The sequence below is a fragment of the Portunus trituberculatus genome, chromosome 27 (genome assembly GCF_017591435.1).
Source record: "Portunus trituberculatus isolate SZX2019 chromosome 27, ASM1759143v1, whole genome shotgun sequence".
Lineage (NCBI taxonomy): Eukaryota > Metazoa > Arthropoda > Malacostraca > Decapoda > Portunidae > Portunus > Portunus trituberculatus.
Window position 1 is genome coordinate 13,409,341 of NC_059281.1, and position 25,561 is coordinate 13,434,901.

The 25,561-nt window shown below is 39.2% G+C and overlaps 2 protein-coding genes across 5 annotated transcripts in view; both read right to left on the reverse strand.

Moving 5' to 3' along the window:
* Positions 1-1,934: 1,934 nt before the first annotated feature.
* LOC123509664 (major facilitator superfamily domain-containing protein 6-like) lies at positions 1,935-13,333 on the reverse strand. Its single transcript, XM_045264124.1, is given in 13 exon segments — positions 1,935-4,638; positions 5,770-6,284; positions 6,436-6,597; positions 6,798-6,894; positions 7,256-7,369; positions 7,532-7,687; positions 7,891-8,043; positions 8,329-8,556; positions 8,840-9,007; positions 9,214-9,474; positions 11,314-11,458; positions 11,824-12,169; positions 12,172-13,333. Coding segments are annotated over 13 exon segments (2,586 nt in total). The 5' UTR covers positions 12,281-13,333; the 3' UTR covers positions 1,935-4,506.
* Positions 13,334-16,459: 3,126 nt separating this feature from the next.
* The window catches only part of LOC123509668 (8-oxo-dGDP phosphatase NUDT18-like), an 18,546-nt gene continuing 9,444 nt past the window's right edge, over positions 16,460-25,561 (reverse strand). For 2 of the 4 annotated variants that reach the window (XM_045264135.1, XM_045264133.1), the window contains exons 5-8: positions 22,030-22,267; positions 21,374-21,479; positions 20,990-21,234; positions 16,460-18,101 (exon numbers count right to left, since the gene is read on the reverse strand). In XM_045264135.1, the coding sequence (XP_045120070.1) occupies positions 18,080-18,101; positions 20,990-21,234; positions 21,374-21,479; positions 22,030-22,267 (611 nt within the window). In that variant the 3' untranslated portion in view covers positions 16,460-18,079. The remainder of the gene's footprint in view (positions 18,102-20,989; positions 21,235-21,373; positions 21,480-22,029; positions 22,268-25,561) is intronic. The other 2 variants (XM_045264134.1, XM_045264132.1) reach the window with 2 other exon arrangements.

Consider the following 25,561-nt stretch of genomic DNA (forward strand, 5'->3'; position numbering starts at 1 on the left):
AGCAACCGAAATAGTTCTACAGATTCATCAATGGAAAAATAAGGCAAAAAGAAACAATAGAAAGGTTAAAAGGAGAGAATGGGATGGTGGAAGACCCAAAAAGTATGGCAGAACCGTTAATTAATAAATTTCAGGAGGTCTTTACTAAGGAATCCAAATTTGAAAGGCCACAGGATAATAGAGAGACTGTCTATATGAAAGAGATTAAAGTAACCAAGCTTGAAATAAAAGAGTTAATGAAGGAATTGGATGAAGAAAAGGCAATGGGACTGGATGAAGTCTCAGACAGAATACTGAAAGAATGTAGGGAAGAACTAGCAAGTCCTATATACATCATAAAATGCTCAACAGAAAATGGAACAGTACCAGTAGAATGGAAAAGAGCTGAGGTAGTTCCCATATATAAGAGTGGAAAGAAGTAAGGACCTTTAAATTACAGACCGGTATCACTAATTAGTGAAAGAGTAATAAAGAAACAATGGATCGAGTTCCTCGAAGAAAACAAATTATTATTAAATTTGATTTTAGAAAAGGGCGGTCGTGTGTAACAAATTTACTGAGTTTCTACTCTAGAATAGTTGATAGAGTACAAGAGAGAGAGGGATGGGTTGATTGTATTTATTTGGATTTAAAAAAGGCATTTGATAAAGTGCCACATGCAAGGTTACTGTGGAAGTTCGAGGAGAAGGGTGGCTTAAAAGGAAGCACATTGAGATGGATGGAAAATTATTTGAGGGGGAGAGAAATAAGGACGGTAGTTAAAGATATGAAATCCAAGAGGAGAGCAGTAGAAAGCGGAGTGCCGCAGGGGTCAGCATTGGCGCCAATACTTTTCTCATATATATAAACGACATGCCAGAAGGAGTGAACAGCTACATATATCTGTTTGCGGGCGATGCAAAGCTGTGCAGAGTTATAAACCAAAAAAGAGGATTGTGAAATACTGCAGGAAGACCTAAATAAGATCTGGGAATGGAGTAAAAAATGGGAGAATGAATTCAATGTGGACAAAAGCCATGTCATGGAAATGGGAAAGAGTGAAAGACGACCAGTGGGAATCTATAAGATGGGAGATGGAGTAGAACTGGAGAAAGTAAAAAAGGAAAAGGATTTGGGAGTGACGATGGAAGGAAATAATCAACCAGTGAGCCATATTGATAGAATTTTCAGAGACATATAATTTGCTAAGGAATATTGGAGTAGCATTTCAATACATGGACAAAGAAATGATGAAGAAATTGATAAATACTATAATAAGACCCAGATTGGAATATGCAGTAGTAGTGTGGACACCCCATAAAAAGAAACACATAAGGAAGCTGGAGAGACTACAAAAAATGGCTACAAAAATAGTTCCAGAATTTGAAGGGATGACATATGAGGAGGCTATGGATCTACCAACCCTGGAACAGAGAAAGGAGAGGGGATCTGATACAAGTTTATAAATTGATCAATGGAATGGAATAAGTGGATAATGAGAAACTGATCCTGAGAAAAGAATATGACATTCGAAGCACAAGATTGCATAGTAAAAAGCTGAGGAAGGGAAGATGTCTGAGAGATGTTAAAAAATATAGTTTCCTGCAAAGATGTGTTGAGACTTGGAACAGTCTGAGTGAAGAATTGGTGTCAGCAATGAGTGTGCATAGTTTTAAAGAAAAATTGGATAAGTGTAGATATGGAGACGAGGCCACACGAGCGTAAAGCTCAGGCCCTGTAAAACTACAACTAGGTAAAACTAGGTAAATACACACACACACACACACAGAGCCAAACAGAAAGGTCAAAATTGTTGTTAAGAGTGGACAGGCACCAGAGCAGGTTGCCTTTTTCTGGTGGTACTCATCTCCCAGTGTAGCAGCTGAAGAACAGATGTGCAATACATTATTAGGATTAAAGTAGAATTCCAGATGTTTAGGAGATAGAAGACAATATTTCAACTTTCATCTCGCTTTACCACAATAAACAACACAATATATATTCAACAAGACAGATAACATACATGTCATTTGATCCTTGACTGAATGTACCACCAATTATACTTTTGACAAGATAACATTACTATGTTAGTGACGCTCAGCAAGGCAAATGGTCTGCACATCTAGGTAACTCTCGTTTTCATGGCAAATTGTTTGTGATTGCTGGGAAAGTTACTTGTCTATACTGAAATACTATGAATCAACAACCTTACAAGATAAGTCCTCTGCACTAATAAGGTTCTTAATATGTTTTATTTGTCAACACTTATGAGATACTTCAGCACTACATTCATTATGCTACAAGATAATAGTGAAGGAACCCACACTCCTCTCATGTCTTGTCTTGCTCCACCACCCCCACCCAAAGCCACAGGTTTAGAGTAAGGCTTTGGGAAGATGATACATGGGCAAGTTCTGTTCTGTCACACTGGTTTTATGTAGACACTTTCACCACTTGGTACACTTCTCACACTATTATAATTTTAGGAATCAATGAGGTTCTCTCCTTTAGTTTTGTATTGTCTGAGCAATCATTGCATAGCCAATGTCCCTGTGCAAGCACATACACTACTCAAGAGTGCAAACACTACAACTGACACATCAGGAACACCATAAGGAAGGCAACACACTGGTTGTCAGGGTTAAGGCAACATGATTTGCCCATAATTTTTCTCTTTGTAGTAAAAGCAATCAATTGAGACTTATAGATCTGTCCAATAAAAAGTATTGCTTCAAGGTTATAACCTCAATTAACTGTCATTTTTGTTTTCCCTAAAAAGGAAAGAGCTTTAAGACTTTAAGACTAGGGGAAGGCCACAGCAGTGTTGGGCCTCCTCTACCTAGAGGGATAGTGCAGATGATAACCTCAAGGATTATCTTTGTATATTGTGAGACTGGCACCAAGAAGAATGAATTATCTACCTCATACATCTGAGCACACAATCCCTCATCTCCAACACATACACACACACATGGAAAAGGAGAACCACCACCATCAAGGAACAAGAAAAGTTTCTGGCTAGTTATCATGTCAACAAACTTTAACATATGAAGTACTTTGACGTGACGACTTTTCCTGCTCTTCTCTTCGACACGAATCTACCACTCAGCCAAAAGCTAGAGGTTACAGATACAGATAGATGACGTTACGAGAAGTATGTGGAAATACAAACCATTTAAATTGTTGACAGATGATTAAATGACCTCAGTTTTGAAAATCTATTTGGTCTTTAATTCTCTAAACATCAAGACCAGCAGGTATGCAACAAACCTATGAGGTCTTGGCACAAATTTAAGACTTGCACTAACTTTCCCCATGAAAACAATTATGTAGTTACAACATTGCCCCAAGACCCACAGCAACACACACTGCTGGGTCTGTTCATGCAGGGGGCTGGTACTCCATTACTCTGAAGCTGTATTAACAAAGGCATCATCTATGTACACTGCAATGCATTACTTGAAAGCTCAAATCTGATGAAAGAAAAGATATACATATGTATGTATATAAGTATACTACAACCCACAGCTTCCTGGGGTAATTTTCTAAAACCATGATAACTTTTTAAGTAATTGTTGTATTCCCTTATAGACTTCAAATATTGCAACCACAGATGCACAGTTTAATTTACATAATTTACAATGTTTCTTATAAAATATCTCACATTATTTAAAAGAAATATTCTGCCAAAAATATATCAATTAAAGCTTGCCATCCCAAAAATATACGATATACATTTATTGCTGTAAAAAAATGTCTTGCAGTAGAACAACTAAGTTCAATGCAACAGTGCATTTGACTATCAATGTATTGGAAAATCAAACAAACTCTAATGAAAACATACAGGTAGACATTCTCTTTTTGGCTCCCAGTGTGTCTTTTACTTGTCTGGAGGAGGATCCTGCACCACAAGGGTACCACGGGTCACTACACTTGTCTAGGCCGTTAAATGAGTGCAATGAGACAACTACGGTGTGGGTGCTTCTATAGTTACAATGATGACGGACATGTATTTACAATGACATGATCGTTTGTGACTTGTTGTGTGGCTCCTTGTTTCCCTGCCCGGCATGGGTCATGAGACGCATTAGGAAGGTGTCCTAATACAAATAAAATGTCCAACCATTTTTGTATCAATGTAACTGTCCATCGTTTAACTCCCTTGTGGTATGTTGCCTTACACTCTTAAATGCTAGCAATACTGAGGTCCACAGGTTTGAAGAGTGACTAACAGTTACTAAGCGTGATCATAATTGGGAGATATGTGTTCTCACCCTGCTTTAGCCAAATGATAAAATACATGATCTTATTTTGATTAATATCACTTAATATCATCAATTCATGAAGTCAATGATTTGTGTATTGCTAGGAAAAAATTAAGTATTCAAGAATCTTACTAGTGTTTTGTGTTACCATCTCTTAGAGGCTATGTATGTCTACCAATAGGTTCTACTTAACTGTTATGATTATGCATCCTACCAGTCATTCAATGGCTAACCTGGGGGCAAGGCCCAACAAGGGGTCAGCCTACCAATTATAGTTCTGCAAGGCTGTCCTGAGCTGGGGATCACGCTCCACACCCGCCTCAGGCTTGCTCGATGGCGGCTCTTTCAATTCTTCCTTAATGTTATTCCTTCCACTCAGCAGATCATCATATGCCTGTAAACATAATTTCTCTTAATTTCAATTGGAGTCAAATTAGTGCCTATCATTCTTTATATTGTATTTAAGTCATACGCATACTTGTTACAGATATCTATTATTATTTATTTATTGTTTTAAACACCTTGCCTTGTTTATCCTTAAGGCACTCAGGCTACACAGATCCTTCACTTACATCCTATACCCATTCACTCCTTGAGGAATGTTGTTACAGTCTGTCAAACTGGCTCAGGACTGGAATCATTTCAACCTTTAATAATTTTTTACTTACTATGAGGAGATTCCAAGACCAAAGGACTTATGGGAAAAAATGTTATTAAATGATGATGGTCAATGGGAGAGACCATTTTATTTGGCAGCCTTCATCTTCCATCTACCTTACCTTTATATGTGTATCATCTTTATTATCACATTCTCTTGAGTTCTCTCCATGTAACCAAACCATGTCTAAGTGGTTTTCCAGTCAGTATGCTCTTTCAGTCACAAAATACCACACACAAAAAAAATCAGAACTGGATTTTCAAGATCATATGGTTTGTATACGAGTTGACGTGACCAAAGTTACCACCATTCCACCACCAATACTGGGCAAGGTAGAAAATACATGTGTGAGAAAACACAGCATGCCAGAGATCTGCGTGCACAGTAAATAGTATACAAGAGGAGTTGGTGCCTTAAGTCTCACTGCTATTCTTGCACTGGTGTACCATATTCAATGTTATCATATATAGATAACATCAAAGAAAAGGAATTTCAAGGATTAAAGAATAAAAAAATCCCATGCTTAGTACAAAATTAACACTTTAAAGTCAAAGCTACTTATTTGAAGGGATGGGCATTTGAGAAAATCATAAATGAATTCCTATAAATAAATATAGTACTGTAAAAAAAATAAATAAATAGAAATAAAAATAATCAGCTGGGATAAAACTAAAACTTAAGGGAACATGAAATGAGGCTGAGGCACTAAGCAGAATGAAGTTTTCATATCTACATTTTCTTTATCATCTGTGGCACTAAGCATCATGAAATCTACATATCTATGTTTTCTTTCTAATTTTTAAGCGATATAAGTCATCCTGCTCTAGTACTACTCATGCCTCTAGGTACACCATTAGCATTACTTACCTGGAACCTGTGTTTGATGCTCTCATAGTCAGGGCTGAGATCAGGGGAGTTGATGGGGGAGTCCTTGCTAGGGAAGGGACTGGGATTGGTGAAGTAATTTCGGAAGGGATTGGTTTCAGAGAACAGTGGTTGAGTTGGTTGGGTGTCTGTGGAGTAGTTGTAACCACCACCACCACCACCACTTCCTCCATCCCCACCACCCTGAAGGAAGGGATTGGTGGGGGCACCACCTCCACCTGGTATATCTAACATCCCATTTGTGGCATTATAGGTACCATACCCAGCATCAGAAGCCCCTTCATTCAGTTTCTGGGAGCTCAGGGCTCTAGGGATGGGGTTGGCTGGGACACCATGTGGGGCCAGAGCTGTTCCTTCCTCAGCCATCTCATGAGGATCTTCTTCAGGTGGCAGGTCAGGCTGGAATCCAACATCTTTTCGGTAGAAGTTAATGAAGATAAAGGCACCCAAGATGAGAAGAGAGATGATACCATACGAACGGAACACAACAGAAGTCCCTGAAATGACACACAAGTTTTTCTAATTTCTCCACACCCGATAATATCTATGAACACAAACAATGAAATCAATACAACTATCTCTATAAATACAGCCAGAGTAAAGGAGTGAAGGCTAGAACATCCTAATTAGAGTCGTGTTAGAAATTACCAAAGAAGTTGACAAAAATGCCTCCAATAATGGCACCACAGCCCCTGCCAAAGCCATGATGGATGCCCTGCAGGACACCTTGTGAGGAGCAGCGCAGGTGGGGAGGTGTATTGTGGGCGATGTAGGAGCAGCAGGCAGCCCACACTGCTGCATGGGTGATACCTGCAACACAACAACAGTTTCATATCATCTCATTGCTGACATTTATTGTTCTAGGCAAATGCAAAATAAGAAATAGATACACTTAATTCAATATACACAAAGAAAAAGATGTGATGTTCAAGCTCATCATTACTTAGAATGTAGTAATGCTACAATTGTACTGACAAAGATGTAATCAATAGAGTGTCCACAGTACTCACCCTGAATAAACTCAAAGGGAAGAACCCACCAAGGATTCCTCATCCAGGAAATGTAGAGGAAACGCAGGACATTTCCAGTCAGCCCTACACACAGGACCTGCACACAACATGATTACATACTAAACACATGACACATGACTGTAACTCAGAGCAACATGACAAAAATGAAAACAAAGCACCCTTTTCTGAGATTGAAAACTGTTGATATGTTCAATTCTTATTAACTTCAATTAATATCCTTTGCAGAAGCTTACATCAACATCCATTTATTAAAGGCAGTCTGCAACTCATCTCATGAAAGATGCTGTTCCATGTCAACAGTTATCAAGAGAATCGAGGCTAATTACATACATAAGCACATCATACATATGAGCATAATGTAGTACTCATGTTCACATTTGATGACACATCTAGTAATACAAAACACAGACACACACATGTGCATACATACACCTTACCTTCACATGGCCAATTTGAGTAATAAGTCTGAAGCTGAAGAAGTAAGCAAAAATCTCAGATATGTGATTCATGATGCTGGCAATACCAAACACAGTGGGAGTACCTCCATAGTCCTGACAAAGGAAATAAAATGCAGTGAATGAATCAGTTATAAAGCACCTAGTATTTGAAAGTGTTCCTTTGTAGAAACTGGTTAATTCATATATGAAATTAATTCAGGCAATACTTCCAATATGAACATGGCTAACTCCAAAGCCTCAACCTCTCAGACTTACTTGGAGATGCCAGAAGAGGAAGGCAAAGATCAAACCAATGCCAAAGCCCATCCACCAAGCCACAAAGAGGAAGGCTCCACACCGCAGGTTCTTAAACTCTTTAAGAACCACAAACCACTCGGGCATCTCTTTCATAGTTTGGGCAAAGATCTTGGTCTGATAAGAAAACAAGGCACCATCTAACCAACACTTCTTAACAGGAACTTCTACATTATGACTGCTGTTGGTTATGTATGTACATACATTCTATTTTCAACTATTCTCACTGATAATGAGAACTTTGAAATCTACAGCTATATTAAAAATTGAATAATTCAAAGAAAATTTATATTAACATCTATAGCCATAATAATACATACTTTGATAGTCCCAATGGCTTCATCAATTTTCTGCCGCTGAGACTTGTGCTCTTGCAAGGGTATCTTTGGTTCATTCCAAGGACGGGGCCCATTGTCTACAGGCTCCTTCACCTCCTCCTGGACTGCACTTGGTATCGGGTCCGAGTAGTCAAACTGGACCAGAGATATTTAGGTAAATATTGGATGCTCCAAGTAGTCAAACTAGACCAGAGAAATTTAGGTAAATATTGGATAAGATGAATCAAAGTCACTTGAAATGAGCAGAGGCATATTCAATCCACCTACCAGCCTTGCTCCACAAGTGATTATTATCTAATCCAAGTAGGATCATATTCTTTCTAAACTCCATTACGTCACACATTCACTGACTGACGTAATTTAAAGACTAGCTAATTTGTGACAAATATATAGGAATGTGTACAAAGTCAGTGAACTAACCTTGAACTGGGAGGCAGTGATGAAGGCACAACCCATGAGGACACTGAAGACTGCAAAACAGATGGTGTAGTTTCTTTCCTTCTCATGGGGTCTGCAAGGGTGGTCAGGGAAGGCAGTGGAATGGTCCAGAGCGATGCCTACAAAGAACATAGCCAGACCCCAGCCCAGGGAGCCAAACATCCTCTGCCGCCCATAGTGGTCTGCTTCATCCCCAAGATATGTAAGCACCTGCCAGAGGAAATTATTTGTTTCTGCCCAACAAGCGTTTAAGTATTAATCTAATGGGCTATGAGGTAAAACTGGCATTGCAATAACGTGTGTATTAGTTTGTCTGTGTGATATCCAGTGATAGTGTGATTTTTCTGTCTTTGCCATCCATACTTTTTTTTTTGTCATTTGTTGTACTGTGGAACTCCAGCCAAAAATAATTCTAGTATGTCTACGTTATAAAAGGAATTGCCAATAAAATAATGTTTCTATCTATTTAAACAGTGATAACCACGTGGCTTACCGCTGAGTCGGCGAGAGTGATAGCAGGGCTGCTGAAGAACTCCCCGATGACCACCACCAACAGCAGCAGGAAGAACACTTTCTGCACATCGGATGACTTGTACACGATGCTTGAGAAAGGAGGAGAGAGCAGTTCCTCCTCATTTCCATGAAACTGGTCGAAGTTCACCTGAGTTCAATATTTAGTCAGTTCCTCGACCAGTTATAATAATCTGCAGCACGCGGCAGGATCAGCTCAGGGCTGTACCGCGGCATGCAGTTGGTTGCCTCTGCGCAATCCTTGAACGTACAACATGAAAACAATAATTTACTATCCATTCTCAATAACACTCCTTTAACGAGGTATTATTTACAAAACTGAGGCAAAGGACTCACGGTGTAGTGGACGACGTGGGGTGACTTGCCAGTGACGTGATCAGGGGGAAGCGGCGTCTCGTCTCTCTTCCTCCTCCTTTTCGCAATACTTGGCATACTGAGAGGAATGCTATCCCACTGGAATGTTTCGCCCATCCTCATGCCCGGGGAGGTAAAGTGCTCGTTGGAGGCGACAGGAAGATTCACACCCATGAAAGCCTCGTCGAGCTCGGGGTTGGTGATGAAGAAGTCATCTTGAGTCACGCTTCTTTTGTGCATAGGCTGTAGTGATCAAGGCACGCCTGTGTTACTATATATATATATATATATATATATATATATATATATATATATATATATATATATATATATATATATATATATATATATATAGGATATTCAAAAGCTGCTGGATTTGAGTAACGTGCTAAACAATCGCCATTAGAGAAACCACAAACCACTAAGATATTGAAAACTCGTAATATTTAGTTAATTACGTATTGAATAAAATATACCTAACACACACACACACTCTCTCTCTCTCTCTCTCTCTCTCTCTCTCTCTCTCTCTCCAATGCAATCAACTCTTATCAACAATACCGTACGTATATCTTAAAGGGCTTTCATTAACGAAATGAGAGTAGGAACAGAACTATATAATTCATAACTCTAATTATTCTAAAAGAAATATATCCAAGTACTCTTAAATAAAATTATCTCGTGTCAAGACCCAGCGCCGCCAGTGTCTGCCACAAAAAAAAAAAAAAAAAAATAGTGTGGGGGGTAAATATCGACAAGGGATAAAAGGAGGCTGCACTAGGGAACTTACGAGGATCATTGATTATGAAAACGCCCATCAAACGCCGTATAGCTCTCGTAATGCAAGAAGTCTTCGAACCGCGAGTTCAGTAAAACAGGGACTGGTTTACCACTTGCCTTGTAAACCCAGGCATAGGGCTGGCCTCCGTCCCAGGCTCAAGGTTGGGCCCAGGGGTAGCAGTGGCTAGTGTAACCGTAGCTTAAGGGAAAGCGATGGTATTCGATACAGTATAGCAGATTATTCATACCACGCTTGCTCTATTCCACCTTTGTGGCTTTAGACAATTAGGTCAATGTGTAATTTATAAAGACTTGCACGAACAACGGACTTTCTGCGTGGTTTCAGATTCTTAACAAACCTTGCTATTACAAATCTTCGCTAATATTGGAGCAACGAATCTCAAGAGAGAGAGAGAGAGAGAGAGAGAGAGAGAGAGAGAGAGAGAGAGAGAGAGAGCACTGCAACACTCACCAAATACGTACGTTTGGAAATGAGTGTGACGATACCAAATTAATCGAGCAAAAAACATAGTCTACATTGCATGAGACCACAAGTTCTCGTGCCTGCTGTGACATAACCATCTAAGTTATGATGATTATTACCACCTCATCACCCCTGGACACGCATGAGGAGGTGAGCTCTCGTCCCCTATTCACACCATCCCTTCAAGTAACACGATACCTCCACGCCATTCGTTTTCCCCTTATCGAGCACTGACATCCGATATACAAACTGTGGCAAAGCCAACTCGCTACTTCCTGACAGTTTCAGATCATCCCCCAAGACATTGATCGTATATTATGGGCCGGTGTTTCCAGCTCACCACCTGACCAAAGGATGTCACTTCAATCTTGTATCAAGGATGAAGGAAGGAGTAGGAAACTCATCAAGCATCACTCTCCCCCTTCCCTCCACTCCACTCCCCTCCAAGAGTGGGAGGAGCACAGGGATTGGGTGTAGTGCGCCGCACAGGCCCGCCAATGCATCCCAATAAACCACGCGCAAGGAAAGAAAAACTGCTCTTTGCCGCATCGCTCTTCTCTCTCTCTCTCTCTCTCTCTCTCTCTCTCTTAGGGTCAGTAACACGTCAGCAGGACATGAGAGAGAGAGAGAGAGAGAGAGAGAGAGAGAGAGAGAGATTGCATAAATGTAATTACAATAATAATGATAATAACAAATATAAGTATAAGAAACATTCATTAAATAGGACACCTAAGTTAAAAGCAAAGATACGATTGCAGTTAAAATATTTCATGTAAAAAGAAAATAACAGTAGTAATAACAATAGAGGCAGAACGCACCCTAGCGTAGGGAACCTCAAGAATATGATGTGTTCCATTGAAGCTGACGCAGGAGGTGGCTGCAGGCTGGATGAAACCAATAGCGAGGGTGGAGAGGATCCATGAACCCACAGCACACAGCAACATGGTCTTGCCCTTCTGGAACCTGTGTGACAAGTCCAGGTGGAGGGACATGAGTAAGCGTTCCAGCAAAAAGCTTTGAATCTCGTGAAAGATTAAACCATCAACAACATATTAAAGGTTAAAGTTAAGTAGATAAATGAATGGATGATAAGTGATGAACAGTACTTTACCTAATACTGTGAGAGTAATGACGACTTCATAAACTTTCCGAAATTACCTCTACGTTTATAATTTGTAGACAAACTGAGGTTTTTCTTACTATGAAAGTTACTTATCGAGTTAATTGTGAAAGTACACAAGAAACAAGAATGGCAGTAAAAGGGAAGTCATAAAAATGTGGATTAATGATAATGAGAGTATATATACAGCTAGGACTGTGGGACTCACTTGTCGGCGATGGAGCCCCAGAATGGAGCGGCAATGAACTCCACGAATGGCCTGATACCGATGAGCACGCCGGTCTGGAAGGGGTTCATGCCCATTTGTTTGAAGTACACAGCCATCAGAGGGAAGAGTGAACCGAAGGCAGAAAAGAAGAAGAAGTAGAAGGTCTTAGCGATGAGTAATTCCTGGTTCACGTTGTTACAGAACATATCGATGAAGTCTGATCGCCCGCGGATCTTGTGGGTGGATTCCTTGGGCTCTGGGTAGGCTGTGGGATCAACCTCACCATGGGCCTCAGGATCCACGTAGGGCCGCGACCCAGGCACGACAGACATACCATGAGGGGGTTATTCTGCGGCGCATTAGCTGGATCTATGTAGAATTGCCCTCCACCTTGCTGCTGCTGCTGTTGCTGCCCCATGCCATAACCTTGGTAGTTGTCGTTCCGAACGGAGTCCATTTTGTAGTTAAGAAATGGCGTCCTCTGACTATCACGGGGAGGAGGACTTATGAGCTGCTAAATGTTTTGTTCTAACAGCATCGAGGATTGTATTCCCAGACCTAACTCAGCCTGAGGAGAGGCTGCAAGCCTCTGGCTTGATCTCTTGTGGGGGAAAGATAACTCTCACGAGAACCCGGGTCGATACCAAGAGCCAAGTTTAAGGGAAGGCGAGGTGGTGCGGACACTTCCTGGCTGCCGTCACTGGATGGCGCGAACACTAATCACCTCTGCAGTGGTTTTCACGGTAGTCCAAGCACTGAGTGTGACACAATTTGGAGTGAAGCGCAGTGAGTTTTGGCTTGAGGAAGGCGGAGAGCGCCTCACTCTGTCTCCTCAGGCAGACCTTGCTGCGCACGCGTTGACCTTAATCTCTCCCATTCACACTTTATTTCCGATAATACTTTCAATCGAGATATAGACGGAAATTAATGTAAAAACTACTACCGTATTATTTGTCGTCATCTTTTTAATAGCAGTAATCAAGCCTCGCCTAGACACAAAATTGACCATTGAATTGCCAGCAGTGTGTGGCAGCGCCTGCAGGATTCTGAGATCGATAGCAGCAGTTGGCTCTGTGGGGCCGAGTGGCACGCTGCCTGGTACTCTTGGGTGTAACCCTTAATTCATCTTAGGCACGTCCAATGGTCTTGACCTTTAACCTTTAATTTATATATGGAATCAATACTTCTTTGAGCCAAGTTTCCTCATATTGGAATTGTAGTACCGTTAATCTTTAAATGTCTGAAATTATTAATATATTCGTTTATGTTCATACCGAGGTATTATTACAAATATGTGTTTTTATTATTCACTGGAGGTGGCAATGAGGAGGACATTTTATGTGTGGCACGCCTAGGTATTTATTTTATTTATTTATTATTATTATTTTTTTTTTTAGTGGCGCGCCTTATATACTTCACCCCACCGAGTCACCGACCTCACCGGGGGGTGAGCATTGGGAGGAGCCACCACCACAGCAGGCACAGTTCATAACTCTATTTCAGCCACAATGGTCTTCAATACATTATATCTCGTTGTTTATATTGGCTTAAATGTACGGTCAATGTCGATTTTTTATTATTATTTTTTTTTTAATTTGCTGGTGGCTTCCGACTTTGAACAGCTTAGAGAAGGATGCGAAATAACTAATTATTAATTTATTTTTTGCTTCAGATTATATTTAACAGAACAACATAATTACAATGATTATCACTAGTAAGTATAGTAATCAGGAGGGATCGAGGCAAGGAAAATCATTATGGGACATTCAATAATTTGTGTTAAAAAAAAAAAAAAATTGCAGATAAATGACTCGACCTTGGGCACAGCGCCTGGGAGACAGAGCCTAAGTCCACATAATCAACAGAATTAATCATACGTTGTAATCAACATCATTTTCGTAAATTGCTTGGCCTTGTGCATTTAGCGTCTCTTCACAACATCTGACTTTTCTTGTGGTGAATGATCCTGTTAATGCAGTGCGAGCAGTAACAAGGCGTGAAATAACGGCCTGGTTTTCTCAAAACAAAGTCAGAATCCCGTAGTGATTTTCCCATATAACATTCCCCTCCTTTCTTATGACTACTATTACAGTTACTTTGCGGATCTATAACCGCTATAATCACATAAAAGACATCAAATAAACTATACACAAGGTACGTTCCGTAACAAGACAAATGCGAGAGTATAAAAATAATAACATTCGAAAAGAGGTATCGTAATTGCTGAGAATTCAACAGCAGAGTATATTCTAATTACTCTTTCAACACGGTTTCCAAAAAGTGAAGTCAAGTACTCATAAACCAAGTAATGAATACATAAAACAGTAAGGAAAGAGACTCAAAGTGAAGCTAATGTTACTAAAAGAGAGAAGCTATAAACTTTAACGTCAGTGAGGGACATGCGGGATAAAAGTCTCTGGGCGCCCTACTGACTATTTAACAAGTGACAAAGCTGTCGCCTACCAGCCGGAGCTGATAAAGAGATAACCGCAGCGCTGCTAAATGACCGGTGGACAGTGGCGGAGTTATGAAGAGTGCCAGCCTAAGTTATTTCAAGGTCGCCAAAGACACTTAGGACACTCACACGAGAAAAGAGAAGTGCAAAACGGTGCCTGTGACGGACATCGCCATCAGAGTTGTGTACACCTACAGAGTCATAACTATTGAGAACAATGTTATCTTAGAATGAAATTTCACTCTGCGTGTTTCGCTCGTCTAGGTTCATGAGACTTATTTGTCGCCACTGTGAGAAGTGACATGAAAACCGTAACGAAGGTCATTTCACAAAATGCACTGGTTGTTACCAACACTCGTATTACTTGAACACACACACACACACACACACACACACACACACACACACACACAGTTAAAATCACGAAATTGAAAAAAATAACATTGAATTAGGCTAAATTTGAATAGTCGTAGTTATATAAAATTTGTACATACTACGCGCATTGATTTTGCCTGTATCCCTAACGCATTACTTGCACTACAAAGGAATACATATATATATATATATATATATATATATATATATATATATATATATATATATATATATATATATATATATATATATATAATCTCCATCATTCTTTACAGATAATATATGATTAATATATATATATATATATATATATATATATATATATATATATATATATATATATATATATATATATATATATCTCCATCATTCTTTACAGATAATATATGATTTAATATATATATATATATATATATATATATATATATATATATATATATATATATATATATATATATATATATATATATATATATATATATATATATATATATATAATCCATCATTCATTACAGATAATATATGATTTAATCAAATATGAGCACAACAATGCACATTTGCTTCTCCAAATTTTGTAATGCTTGCTGCAGCTGCTGCACTCACACACCACTCGTCCAGACTCCTAGTTCCCACCTGGCCTCTCCTACACATCCCTCCTCTATAAGAGCTCTACCTACCAATTTTGTTCCTAGATTTCACAAACTGGACCAGTGTCATTTATATTATTTGTCATAACTTTCAGCTCATTTGGGCAAAACCCTGTGGAACACCTGGTTGCGCTGAACACATACGAGCTCCACACAGCTTTTCTCACTGGGCCATTCACACGTGTTTATCCATCACCAGCACTTTCACCACTGCTATACATGAAATACTTGCGTTCAACTTGTTGTATAATAAGTGTTAATCTTTAAACAGCTACATAAAGGTCTGAACTGGAGCACCTCCTGAAAACATCCACAGTTGGCAACCGGCGAGTGGGAACTGCAGTGTGGAGTGCAGAATCATGATTAATAAGTAGCCCGGGGCGGGAAGGGCGAATTACAAAAAAGACTTGTATAAAACGTATCCTCTTTGTGACAAAGGGTCCAGGAAGTGATGTGAAGCAAAACATGCAAGGACAAAAGGACAGTGTGTCCTTTGAATGTCTCATGAATTATTTTTGTTGCCTCTCCACTGCTTAGAGGAGGGGCAAGGTGTGTGTGTGTGTGTGTGTGTGTGTGTGTGTGTGTATATATATATATATATATATATATATATATATATATATATATATATATATATATATATATATATATATATATATATATATATATATATATATATATATATATATATATATATATATATATATATATATATATATATATATATATGTATGTATGTATGTATATATATATATATATATATATATATGCTACATCAAATTCCTATTAGAATGGTAAATTCATCAATTATATACCAACATGCCAAAAAATTTCACACTCCCACTTCAAACACCAGCTGCCTCGGTCCATTCTGACAGAGTGCAAGTGGATTAAAGTCAGTGCCTTTTACACACTACAAAGGTGCTCACATACTGTCACTACTGAAACATGGAGTGCACAACCAGCCTGCCTCTAAAGACCACTACACTAGTCACCAGCCTCACAACAGTGCCCACATAAGGGAGTGTGTGTGACGAGCAATTAGTTTGTCTTTTGAACCGCAGTTTGGGTGCATAAAATATAATACAGTATAGATTTGTAACCTTGACCTTTCATCTGCTTCAGAAACAAACTTAAGATAGATAAAGATAGAAGTTCTTGAAAATATTTTGTTTATATTATTGCCTTGGACATCCATTAAAAACCTTAAAAAACCATCAACAAGGTTAACAACAATGACATCCTTTATAAGGCACTGGCACAATGGCTGGAGATAACAAGGTAGTAAATAGATCATACCATTAATATCTATATTACAGATTCTTCTTAATGAAATTGAAGTCAACTATAAATTACCATAAATACTTTTTTTATTTGTCTAATTTATGAGAATAATCCCTTCTGGATAAATTTAGATAGATCATTGTAATACAGTAACATTAGTTCATACTATTTCATACATACAACAGAATCTTACATTTGTTGTGAGCACAATCTTATCTCACTCACCATTAATGGCTATATGTTTCCTGGGCATGGAATATCCTAATGAACATTATTCATACTTTCTTACAAACAATATAGTCTCACAGATGCATTCTAAATACAGCATAAGCTAACCACTAGCTGACCAAAAACTCATTATAAATACCAGTAATTTTTACTTACTTATTTCCTCCCTTACTTGACTCCTATTTAAGCAAATGATTCCCAGTAGCTGAAAGTAAATAATTCAACATGAATTGCTGGTCTGGGTGACAATTACCACATTTCTGTTGCTCTTTTTAGTTATGCAGTCAAGCTAATTAAAAAGACATGCTCTACATTCTTTAAAGTATCAGTAGCAACATTTTAGTCATTCTGTGCAAAGATGTTAACATTACAACATATTCAACTCAACATAAATGCAAATTAGGGATTATAGTTACAGCAAATACCAAATACTACTATAAGCATGGCTGGAAATCTTGTTAGAGAATTATGCATTCCAAACTAATTTATATAACAATGAAATATAGAAAAAAAAAACATGGGCAGTCTGATGCATAATTAGCAAAGGCCAGTGTGTGTGTGTGTGTGTGTGTGTGTGTGTGTGTGTGTGTGTGTGTGTGTGTGTGTGTGTGTGTGTGTGTGTGTGTGTGTGTGTGTGTGTGTTTGTGTGTGTGTGTTTGTGTGTGTGTGTGTTTCTTGAAAAAAGATGGGTCAAGACAGGTATTTAACACAAACACAAACTACAACACTTTAGTAATAAGGTTCATAAGGATCCATAATCAACACACCAGATCCAAGTACCTGGGGAGATGGAATGAGTGCTGGGGAGCTGAGCACACACAGACTGCCTGCTCTATAAGATGTTACAAACTGTTTTCAACATACTACGTGTAGGTGCATCATTGGTCAATCACCTTCCGTGTAGAGACATGCTCCAACATGCTTTCTACGGTGTCCACTCAACCCACCACTACTAGCACCACCACCACCACCACCACCTCGACCTCATTCACTGCCACTAGTCTTTCAGTCAATGGAAATGAAAAGACAGTAAACAGAAGATGGTAGTGATAGAAAGGAAAAGGACACATTTTATCCCTACCAGTGAATTATGAGTTAATGGATGGATGGGCATATTACTAGAGTGCTTCACCAACAAGGAGCATACATCTGCAATGAGAGTGGTGAGGCAAATGGAATGTGATCATAACAGGCACAAGAAGTCAGGCAGACTCAGGGACTGACCGCGGCTAGGTGGTGATGGGAGGAGCGGATGGCACCACCAAACTCAATTGATTAGTGTTGACACTCTGAAAAAATGAAGACCTTCTCTGAAGTCTGTGTGTTGTCCACTCATACATAGCTCACCAGGGACAGTGTGCTGCATCCAGGGGTGCTCACCTACACCTACAGCTTTTACTGATCTTCTGAGTGGGTTTCAATTGAGAAAAGTTATACAGCAAAACTGAACTTAATTTTATCTTGAAAGCAAAGTCTATATTAAAAAAAATTTAACAGTATGAATATCTAATACATGCTTCTTTTATAGATTCTTCTGATATGATCTATCTTGCTTAGATGGTTATTGGTGTACACCCCTGAACACCACAGAAGACAGAGTATTAAGAACAACACAGAGGCCTACCAGAATGTCATAAGAGCAGCATGGAACATATATGTAGTTTCACAGCTGTACCACTTGTGTTACTTTTGAATAACATAAAGTAATAAAAGCTTTTATAGTCAGATGTTCTACATATTGACTTCAGAAATCCCTTAATTTGAAATAACCAAAATGACAGACACAGACAAGATTCATGAGTGGAAAGGGGCAGGCAACAAGGAAGGGTAAAGACACATGCAACAAGAAAACTGCTGGGATAGTTAAGAGCACCCAGCTTACTTGGGTTATGTGTCCTACACTAGTGTAGGTTGCTTGGGCATAATATACACCCAAAGTACATTGGTATAGATCAATGAAGAGCAGTCTCTAAAAAAAAATGTAGAACACAAGTTGACAAACTTAAGGAAAATGAGGTAGTGTTTTCTTGAAGTCCAAATAAAAGATATAAATATTTAGTAAAAAAAAGACTATTTCTAAGTATTCCATATATCATATACACCAGCAAGGATAAGCTGTGAACATCATATCCTACCAAAATTTCACACAAGATTTACTAGATTTCAACCAGTGCAAACAAATACTGTGCAGTAATGGGTTGTGCCATTTACTTCATTACAGAGATGCTGGACTGCATTCTAAATTGAACTTTATTTGGATAATGTAATAGTATACTAATTACTATCCTGAACATTTTTTTAACACAACTTTGATCACACCTAAACAGGATCATGTAGAAGAAGCAGCAGCAGCAGCTGCTGCTGCTGCAGCATGTTAACACTTCAGTTCAGTGAGCTTTGTAGCAGTATTTCCAGTGGTAGGGAGTAGGTGTCTGTTTTGGTCACACTAACAGCCTTCTAAAATTACTGAATGATATTTATTTTGATGCAGTTAACCTTTACTATAATACTGGGGAGCTTTTAGGGGTGGGGGATAATAAAAATATCAGACAATTTTCTATTATTTAACAAAATATTAAATAAAAATTCATATTCATTACATGAGCTTTTCACATGTGATGACAAAGATTCATTCAGAGTCAGAATAGTGAGGAAAGACTTCCTACACATATTCTAAGCCTCATGCTCAGGTGCATCAGCCTCATCACAAACAAGAAAACTAAAAACTAATAATGCAGGTACATGATTGCATTCAACAGAGAAAACAATAAAAATCTTCCTATATGTATGTTACTCAGGCCACTTATCATGTTGTTATCTAGAGGGAATGAGTCTTATTGCTTTATACATAACAGCTTTCTATCTGTCTACCACTTCAGATGCTGAATATGTACTTTAAACTCTCTACAGATGAGCCACTGACACTAGCCTTCATTCACCTCTGTCTATATATACTTTATGTACTTACTTCATCCTTACATACTCTATTCCTCAGAGACCCAAACACACAGTTTCATAATCACATTAGCATCCCATTTCTGTTGACACTTATGATGAATACAAATGTATGCTTAGTGCCTTATGAATGTGCCACCAGCATTGCATGTGTTTAGTTGCTGAACATTCAATATACTCGTACTTTGTGCCATTGCCTATTACGTGCTTTAGCAACTAAATGAAGATTCTCATACATACCAGTAACAGCTGTAGATGATTAATTCTTAAATTCATAAGAAGAAATATTAAAATTCACTGTTTATATATAGTAACTTCTATATAAAAATTAATAAGCAAAGACAGAAGTGGCATTCCTTCTAATTAAAGCCAAACTAAATGGTACTGTACTACAAAACTGTGACCAGAATGCTGCCTCGTAGTCACCTGACAAGGGAAGCACCTATCCATACATCACTGCCTTGGGGTTTGTAGTCCTGCTGATGCAAGACAACTTATGGTAATGGCTGCAATTTCTTATATGTATAATCTGGACACAGGCATATCAATGGTTCGATATATGATGTAAATCTTGGGGGGCTAGAGGATGAATAACAATAAATACAATGTTAATGAAGGCCAGTCTGGAGCTGGGCAGAGGACAGTAATGGAAGGGATAAATGATGTGCATTGTGAAGTCTGCCTTCAGAAAGATAACTGAAGAGTGTAGTGGACAGGAAAAGTCAGTAAAAGTTTCAATACAAAACATATCATGTATATATATACATAAATACCAGACTCCAGAGGTTGAAGGCTATGTACACAAAATGGCACTCCTGTCTTTGGCTCAATATGTAGATGTTTTGGTAAACTGAAATAAATTGAGTGGAAATACTGTATTGTGATCCCAGAAGAATGAAAGCCAGACCATTCAACACCACACCTGTTGTCTGTAGCTTGTAGAGACAACCCAACAGTAACATCAACAGGTCTGTGAACAGGGGACCACAGGATGCAAGGGAAATTCAGTTTTGAGCTATATAGGGCATGTGTGAATTAAACAGTAGAGAGAATACTTTTCCAAGACAAAGATACTATGTACCCAGTGTTGAGGGACACAGACGGCCACTGTTCCTAAGAAGACTACAAAGTGTGACTGATGACCAAACAGCATCAGAGAAGCTACCCCATAGGACCCAGTACACCCCACTAATGTACTTGCCTGCCACGCACTGAGCCTTACCGTATCACATTCAATGGCACAATCATGTTTTTGGCCATGCGGCTGAGCAGCTCTTCTCCAAGTTGTTTTGGCAGCTCCACCCATGAGTACTTGTCTATGAGTGGCACCTCCTCCAGTGCCTTGCGGATGGGCACCAGTAGGGTGAGGCATGCCCCATCGTGAGTGCCACTTGGATCGCTCGTCTTCAGTTCTGTGCTCAAGATCCCCTGTGGCCGGTGTGGTGGCAAGTCGGACCCAAAAATTTCCTGAACAGAAAAACCCAGACATTTCTAAAAATGAAACTGCTGCAACATAATACCACTAACTAATGTTTTACAGCACTTCACTCAGTATCCAGACACAATTGGCACTAAGGAGATCTGCGTTACAAAGCTCAAGACTCACCGTCATATATTTCCTGAGTGTAGAGTGTAGAGACCTCACGGGATTGATCTCAGTGACTGGAAGATGTGTGGCTGTCTTGTCACTGGTCAGGACACATACCCGGTTACTAAAACACACACAAACATTCAGCAAACATTAGTTGCAGAAATGAATCAAGGAAACGTCTAGCTGCAATATTATCAAAATCTCTGCTTATTGGAAAGTATAAGGATGGAGAAACATGCTGAATAGTCTGAGTAAGAGCAAAGATAAAAATACTTGGAAAACAATAGTTGAAGATCCTTTTTCCAAACTACTGTATATTGAACTGTGAAGGAATCTAAAACATTGCTTTGCTGAATGATACTTAAATTTGCAAAGATAAGTTGTTATTTTGAAAGAGAAATTGATGACTCTAGGAATGCAAAGGAACTCAAGAAAATGTACCTGATACAAAAAAATTCATCATAATCATAAACATAATACAGTGTCTAAGAAAAGAGAACCCGTCTTGAAAGCACTGTCTCTGCAAACCACACGCTAACTCTTACTATCTGAAAATGCAGTGAACAGTCTCAAACCACCACTTGCATAAAAACAGTCAATTAATGGTTGCAGAGATACATCAATTTCCAATCAGAACAACTATAACACTGGGACACCGCTACGCCACCCACTTGACTCTCTTCCTGATGGCGATGACCAGCCTGAGGAGCAGCTTGGTGTGCGGCTTGTCCACGGGCATGAGTGCAGGATGCCACGGCTCCACGTCCTCCTGCCGCTCCCAGTATTGCTTGGCTCGGTGGATCAGAGGGTAGATGTCATTGCCCCGCAGACTCAGCTCCCCGAGGTTGTCCACCCACTTTGCCTGCAGTGACTCCTTGTCCGCACAGGCTGGTGTCTTCAAAGTGCCGCCTAGGGGAGAGCAGATGAGTCAAGCGTGATTCGAGGATTCTACGAGGATTTAATCAATAATATTACAATAATTCTTGTTGTTTTTAAAACCATAATGTTTCTAAACGACAATATACAACTAGAACAATATTAATGACATTCTTCACACGTGTTTTTTTTTTTTCTTCTCTCGAAATGAGTGAATTGCAAGTTTTGAAATCATATAAGTGCTTTCCTTCAGATTAATTCAGAAAAGAAGGCACGGAACTTTGTCAGAGAGAGAGAGAGAGAGAGAGAGAGAGAGAGTGTGTGTGTGTGTGTAGCGTACAGCGAAGTAGACCAGCCTCTCCAGTTAACCCTGGAAACACAACACGCACACAGTAGCCAGGAGGTGTGCCAAACAGTTAACTTAAGACGATAAAGTATTAAAGACTTCAACGATTTTACTTAAGCAGGTGTGTGCGGGTCTGAGTGAGAGGGGGAGGCCGGAGAGAGGCGCCCTTAACGGTACACTAGCGGAGAGGGAGTGTTTTAGGAAGTGCGGTAACAGTATTATAATAGTTGCGTGTAATGAAAGTGAGAGAGACATAAACTGGCATTAAATTTCTGTGGTTCATATGTTATATACGAGTTTAATCAATACTGGTTTCGTTTTTACTTTACTTTTTTTTTTTTTGTAACAATGTGATGATTTTCGAGTGATGACCGAGAAAAATAAGAAAACATCACATTTCTAAAACTCATATGTTACGGTATTAATAATTATTTTTTTCATTCTTACGTAACTTTCTTTTCTTATCTGATGGGGTAGTTTGATCAGTCTCTTCTGAGCCAACATGTCTGCTGCTGATCGTTCGTGTGCCACTTACGTATTCATCTCACAAGTGTTGCTTCTCATTACGTATACCGTACTACATTGACAACAAAACTTTAAATAATGTCACAAGAAACTAAAAACTTGTTCAAGAATTATAATCATCTTATTTTTCTTACTCTCTCTCAATTCTGTTCATAATTACGTCTTTACTTCCGTAAATATCTGTGACCTTCTGAGTAACTCGTCTCCAACCACCCTGCAGGAAAGCTGGATAATATTCAAGACCAGTCACTCCGCGCACCAAAACAAACCCCCGCGCTGGTGGAGGAGAGAGGCAGGAAGGCGAGGTGGCGGGAGGCAAGTGTGTAGGCGAGTGGGCGAGGCCAAGCTGCCCCTCCCATCCACCAGTTCTTGGGCCCTTTACGGTACACAAGACGGTACTACGCGGGGCCAGCAGGTAGCACAGATACGCACAGCACACTTCAAGTCCGTGATGGTGTCAAGGCACGCTAAGCTAAACAAACCATGGTGAGCCGCTAAACATTCCTGGCCCCGGTCACTATTCCAGCGGTACTCCAGGCGAGAAACCTAAATATCATGAGACCAAGCGAATAATTACAGAATAAGTTTATTTATAGATAAATAAAGGTTTACTATCCACAAAATCATGGATGCATTAATGACGGTCGAATGGTGTGACAGGTGGGGCAGAGAAAGGCATATCACTATGGTACAATATGGTACACACGGTACGCCTGCCCACAACACTACCATCGGAGGTCAGTTTGTCAGTTTTTTGGCACCACGCCCGACGCGCCACGCCCTCGACAACTTCACACAGTACGCCGTGTGTGTGTGTGTGTGTGTGTGTGTGTAAGTTTTGAAACCAATCCGAAAACTTTTTAGAGATTTTAGACATTACCTCTTAGATAACAAATAAAATGATAACAACAAAAAGATTTCCTAAAAGCTATTCTTGGTTCCTGAAAGACAACCGTGTACGTACAACACTGTCAAAATAACAGTCATCTTTATGAATTTCACGGATGCCTTGATACTTAGAAGGAATGTGGAGAAAACAACGCAGAACAAACTTCACCAAAGCTCTCCTCAAAATAATGGGGGTGAGAGGCTAATGATGCTGGCTAACCAAAAAAAGTTCAGAGCACTGACCGAAAAACAAAACCTTACTCGTAGAAGGCAAAAAAAGTAGAGAGGCAACAGTGCGGCGGAGTGTGAAAGACTGAGAACAAGTTAAAGGGGGCGGAAATTATGAGACCAGTAGCCTTCATCTATAACTTGCTTAAAAGTTGTGTGTGTGTGTGTGTGTGTGTGTGTGTGTGTGTGTGTGTGTGTGTGTGTGTGTGTAAGTAAGTAAGTAAGTAAGTAAGTAAGTAAAGGTTTATTGCCCATTAGCATAAATACATTTGAGAAAGACATGTTTACAAACGAAAAGAAAAAAGGCAGAGACACTCAAGCCGAAGCTTCCCGACAGTCACATTTATGTACATAACTATGATTATTGTTTACACCAACACCAATTGGCAATATTTTAGGTAAATTGCCTAAAGAATCATTTAGGTAACTAGAATAGTAATAATAACAACCATATCTAATAATGACAAGAACAAAGCTAAGCAAATCACAATAAACATAATGCAAATTCAAAAACGATCACGAAAGGAAATTAACACCGCATACTACAATATCACATTAGAAGATACATCTATAAAAATGTGTTTGTTATACATGGTAAAGGCAAAGAGGAAGGGAAAATCTTAGATAGAAATGTTTGTTTTACATTTAAATGTTAAATTTAGAATATCATGTATTTTGGCAGTTATACAAGTATGTCTTCAAAGATTTTTTAAAAGTGGACAAGTTATCATTATAAAGAAGTGTTTTTATTTGAAAAGGTAATGAATTCCATATTTGTGGACCGGAGCATAATACACTATGTTTAAAAAGAGTCGTTCTGAATTGCGGGTTCTGAATTGTGTGTGTGTGTGTGTGTGTGTGTGTGTGTGTGTGTGTGTGTGTGTGTGTGTGTGTGTGTGTGTGTGTGTGTGTGTAGAGAGAGAGAGAGAGACTCCTCCCTTCTGTATGACACGTGCACGCCATAAAGACCTATACCCTGGCCCTTATACGGAACCAACACCTGAGAATGGAGAGCTGACCGATGCGATTCAGAAAGGTTATTGAAGCTCGCGGTTGGGACGACGTAAGATCATGCAATGTTCATTTAATTTAACGAAGGTCAATCTATGAATATCAAGCAAACAAGAACACGTGTTAGTGAAGGAGAGGAGACGGAATAAATGAGGGAATTTTGAGATGTGATTACTGAAGACCATCTGAATCACTCCGCTTTTGTAGTATATCAAGAAAGACGGCAAGTTTCGGGGCTCTGTACTGCAGCGACTCTTTGGGTATAATGTTATTCGTGCAAAAAGGATTGTTTGTGCTTTCAAATGACCGTGGTTGTGTATTCATCATGT